General features: G+C 29.8%; 1 protein-coding gene across 1 annotated transcript; it reads left to right on the top strand.

Moving 5' to 3' along the window:
- The first annotated feature begins 2,637 nt into the window (after positions 1-2,637).
- Positions 2,638-3,578, top strand: LOC100797734 (pectinesterase inhibitor 7). The gene has a single exon (XM_003533904.5). It carries the CDS (start codon positions 2,698-2,700, stop codon positions 3,322-3,324), a length of 627 nt encoding a protein of 208 aa, XP_003533952.1. The 5' UTR covers positions 2,638-2,697; the 3' UTR covers positions 3,325-3,578.
- The last annotated feature ends 316 nt before the right edge of the window (positions 3,579-3,894 follow it).

The raw sequence follows: 3,894 nt of genomic DNA, 5'->3' as shown, positions 1-3,894 counted from the left end.
AAAAATCACATGAAAATTATCTCATAAATAATAAGAATTAAGAAGAGAATATAATATTAAATTATTAAGTTTTTGATTTATCATGAAACTCAATTTTCATGCATTTTTTTACCTTATTTATGTCTTTCTTTATATCAAACATTAGTTGATTTTCATAATTTTTATACAGATAAATTTAATGAGATAAATTTCACACCTTAAATCAATAAAAAAAATATTCAATATTTAAAAATAAAAAAAAAAATATTAATTTTTTGAAACGACTAACTTATCATGAATTAAATAAGTAAGAATATCATTTTAAAAATTTTAAAAGGTGAGAACAATTTAAAACTAAAAAATAAGTTAATGAATCATTATATATTTTAGCCTTATTTTCTACTAATTTTTTTGGTACATTTATTATGAGTTATTTAAATGAACTTTTGATTAAAAAAATAAAAAATAAATAAACTTAAACTTCTTCGATTGACATTAATAAAAAATATTTCCATTAACAAATTAAACATTATTTTCCTTGACTCAAATGATATGAGACTTTATAACTACCAAAATAATATATAATATTAATTATGTTTTTATGTTAATTAATTTGTACATTAATGGCAGTTAAGACTTAAGAAGGTGGGAAGATAAATCATGGTTTAAATCATTCTCATTAACAAAATTAATGAATTAATAACTAATTTTAATCGTTAAATACATCAACAAAAGAACATTGGTCTTTAAAAAAGACTTATATATTAAAATAGATGCCAACATATTTCCGATGTTTAGGGACAGATATAGGGAGAGTGAAAAGAGTGCGTGTATGCTTAGGGATAAAAAAAATTGTGAATGTAAGACAATTTTGCTATCTATCTTTTGTGGTTTTTTTAATTATTTTATATTTAATTATGATTTTTTTGATATAACTAAAATACATGTCAATGTATCTCCTGTGTTTAGGGACAGATAACAGAGTTAGAGAGGAAAAAGTGTGAACGCGCGTTAGTTATGATTTTGTTGACATAACGTTTGTACATTAAAATAGATGTCAACATATATCATTATTATAGATTATTTAGTTCAATAGAACACAAAAAGTAACCTTCTATTCAAACAATGAGTTTGTTTAAACTTATGTAATTTTAATAAGTGTTTTTTTTTTTAAAATACTTAATTAATAAGCAGATAAAATTTACTTTTCAAAACAAGCAATTTTTATATATAACCAGTTTAGATAAACAGATTTAAAAAAACCAAAAACAAATTATTTTTTTAAAATAAATATTTTTTTAAAAGAAAATAAGTTTACTCAATACAAACATAACAATGTAGTGGCAATGGTCATTACCTTGAAAGCACTTTGTTTTCTCAAAATTTACATGTAATGCATTTTAATTAGAGTTTTTCAGAACTGAACGAAATCGAGCGTAAAACCAAAAATCGATCCAAAAAATTGATGATCATTGGTTTAATTTAATTTTTTTATTTTTCAAACGACAGTTCGGTTCGATTCACAATTTGATATGTAAAACCAAACCAAATCAAACTGCGAATACCCTATAAATTATTGTTCTAATTAGTATTTTATTATTGAATATCTACTTTCTAAGTTTCGATGATTGAAAACAAATATTATGAATATATTTTTTTTAGTTTAGTCATTGGAACTTATAAGCAAGCATTATACCATTTTTACTTTTAAGCTTAATTACTTTTAAATTGAATAGTTATTATTTAAGGATTATTTCACTTAAAAATAATTATTGTTTTACTTTAAGTTCAATTGTTGAAATCTTTGTTATTCATTTATATGGTTGATTATTGGAGTAGTTATCATTCAAATTTTGTCCAATTAATAACAAACTTGTAAGTATTTTTTTAATACTTAGTAGTAGATTTTTCAAACTAAAAAATCAAATCAAATCATAAAAGATTAATTTGGTTTTGTTCTGATTTCATAAATAATTTAAACTGAAACAAACTACATTACACTTAATTTTCTTGTTTAATTCAAACTAATTTTAATATAAAAGTATACTCAATCACACCATAAACACCCCTGATTTAAAGAGAAAGTTAAAAGGATTTTGCTAATCATACAAAAATCATAGGAAAGTGAGTTTGTATGTATTTCAATAAAAAAAATTGCATCAATTTTTTTTCTACTTTTACACTCTTAACTAGTGTCTGCATTTACCTATTTAAAATATCGATAACCAATTATAAAAATAAAAACTATTAAAGAGAAAATAACTAACATTAAATATTTTATCTATAAAAATACAATTACTTTAAATATAAGACGAAAAATAATTCGTCTAAAAAAATTATTATCTTCAAAATAAAGATATAAAAGACTTTAATGCCATTATATTATATACATATACATTATACACAACCAAAACCCTTGATAACAAAAATTATCCAAATATTAAAATATTAAACATGTATATGTATATATTTTTATACAAAATTGATGATTATATTATTGTTGAGAAACCTGAATGTATATAAAATTAATATCTTTTTAATATGGTTTATTTTTCATATTTATGCATTATTACTGCAATATGCTAATTTTTATAAAAAAAGTTAGGGATGCCACATAAGCGTGCGGTCCTGCCTACATAAACCCTTCTCATACCGAGACAGTCACATTCATACATATAAACCACAACGTTACAAATCACACAAACACACAAACGAACAATGAAACCCACTTTCCTCCTTTCTCTCTTATTCTTCACATTCACACTCTCCCATCTCACCCCACCCGCCACCGCCGGTGACCGTTACGTTTCCGGCGACAATTCCGGCGATGCCGACTTCATCCGCGCGAGCTGCAACGCGACCCTGTACCCCGACCTCTGCTTCTCCTCCCTCTCCCGCTACGCCGCCGCCGTGCAGAGCAGCCACGCCGCCCTAGCACGTGTCGCCGTCGCCGTGGCCCTCGCCAAGGCCCACGGCGCCGCGGCCTACCTCTCGCACCAGACCGCGGCGGCCAGCGACGACGACTCCGGCGCCGGCTCCGCCCTGCACGACTGCTTCTCGAACCTCGAGGACGCTGTGGACGAGATCCGTGGCTCTCTTAAGCAGATGCGCCGGCTCAAACCAGCCGGAGCCGGAAACTCTGACTCCAGCTCCGTCCGGTTTGGGCTCAGCAACGTGCTGACGTGGATGAGCGCCGCGCTCACTGACGAGGAAACGTGTACTGACGGATTCGAGGGTGTAGAGGAAGGTCCCGTGAAGACGAGCGTATGCGATCGCGTCACTAGGGTCAAGAAGTTCACCAGCAATGCCTTGGCGCTGGTTAACGGTTTCGCTAATAACTTATAGTTATAACCGCCAAATGGGAATAGTAATGGTTTCTCTGTCGTTTTGGTTGGTTACTTTGCGTTTTGCTATGTGTGTGATAAAAAGGAGCGGAAGATCATAGGTTAATGTGTTGCTTAAGTTAAAAAGTGTGAATGTGAATCCTTCTTGTATGTTCAAAGGTTTTGGTTTCTTTGCTCCGTTGTAGCTTTGTGCTTTCATCGGTTATGTTATTTTCTCAGTAATTTAGTTTTTATAATATTATGTTTTTTCTAGTATTTAACTGGGCTAAAATGTTCGCAAAGAAAAACTCCACATAACTAAACAAGGAGTTACAACTCACAAAAACTAAGGAGCCATGCAAAGCCAACTACTCTTTCCCCTTTTTATTTACTTTTAGATCTCCTCGTTCATTACTTATTTTACCTCTCATCTCTCTCTTTTTTCCTCTCTCTTGAATATTATGTAAATTATAGTGAAAATTTTACAGATAGAAAAGAATAGCATTTCTCTCTCTCTCTTTATTTTAGTTAATGTTATTGATTCTGGCCTCCATTTTGTTGTTATAGAATAGGATAGCCTTTATCTCTTTTT

Source organism: Glycine max, chromosome 9 (assembly GCF_000004515.6).
Source record: "Glycine max cultivar Williams 82 chromosome 9, Glycine_max_v4.0, whole genome shotgun sequence".
NCBI lineage: Eukaryota > Viridiplantae > Streptophyta > Magnoliopsida > Fabales > Fabaceae > Glycine > Glycine max.
The sequence above is the reverse complement of the archived record's forward strand: the minus strand, read 5'-3'. Positions and strand labels throughout refer to the sequence as shown.

Coding starts and splice junctions, on each gene's coding strand:
- LOC100797734 (XM_003533904.5), top strand. CDS start 2,698: ATGAAACCCACTTTCCTCCTTTCTCTCTTATTCTTCACATTCACACTC.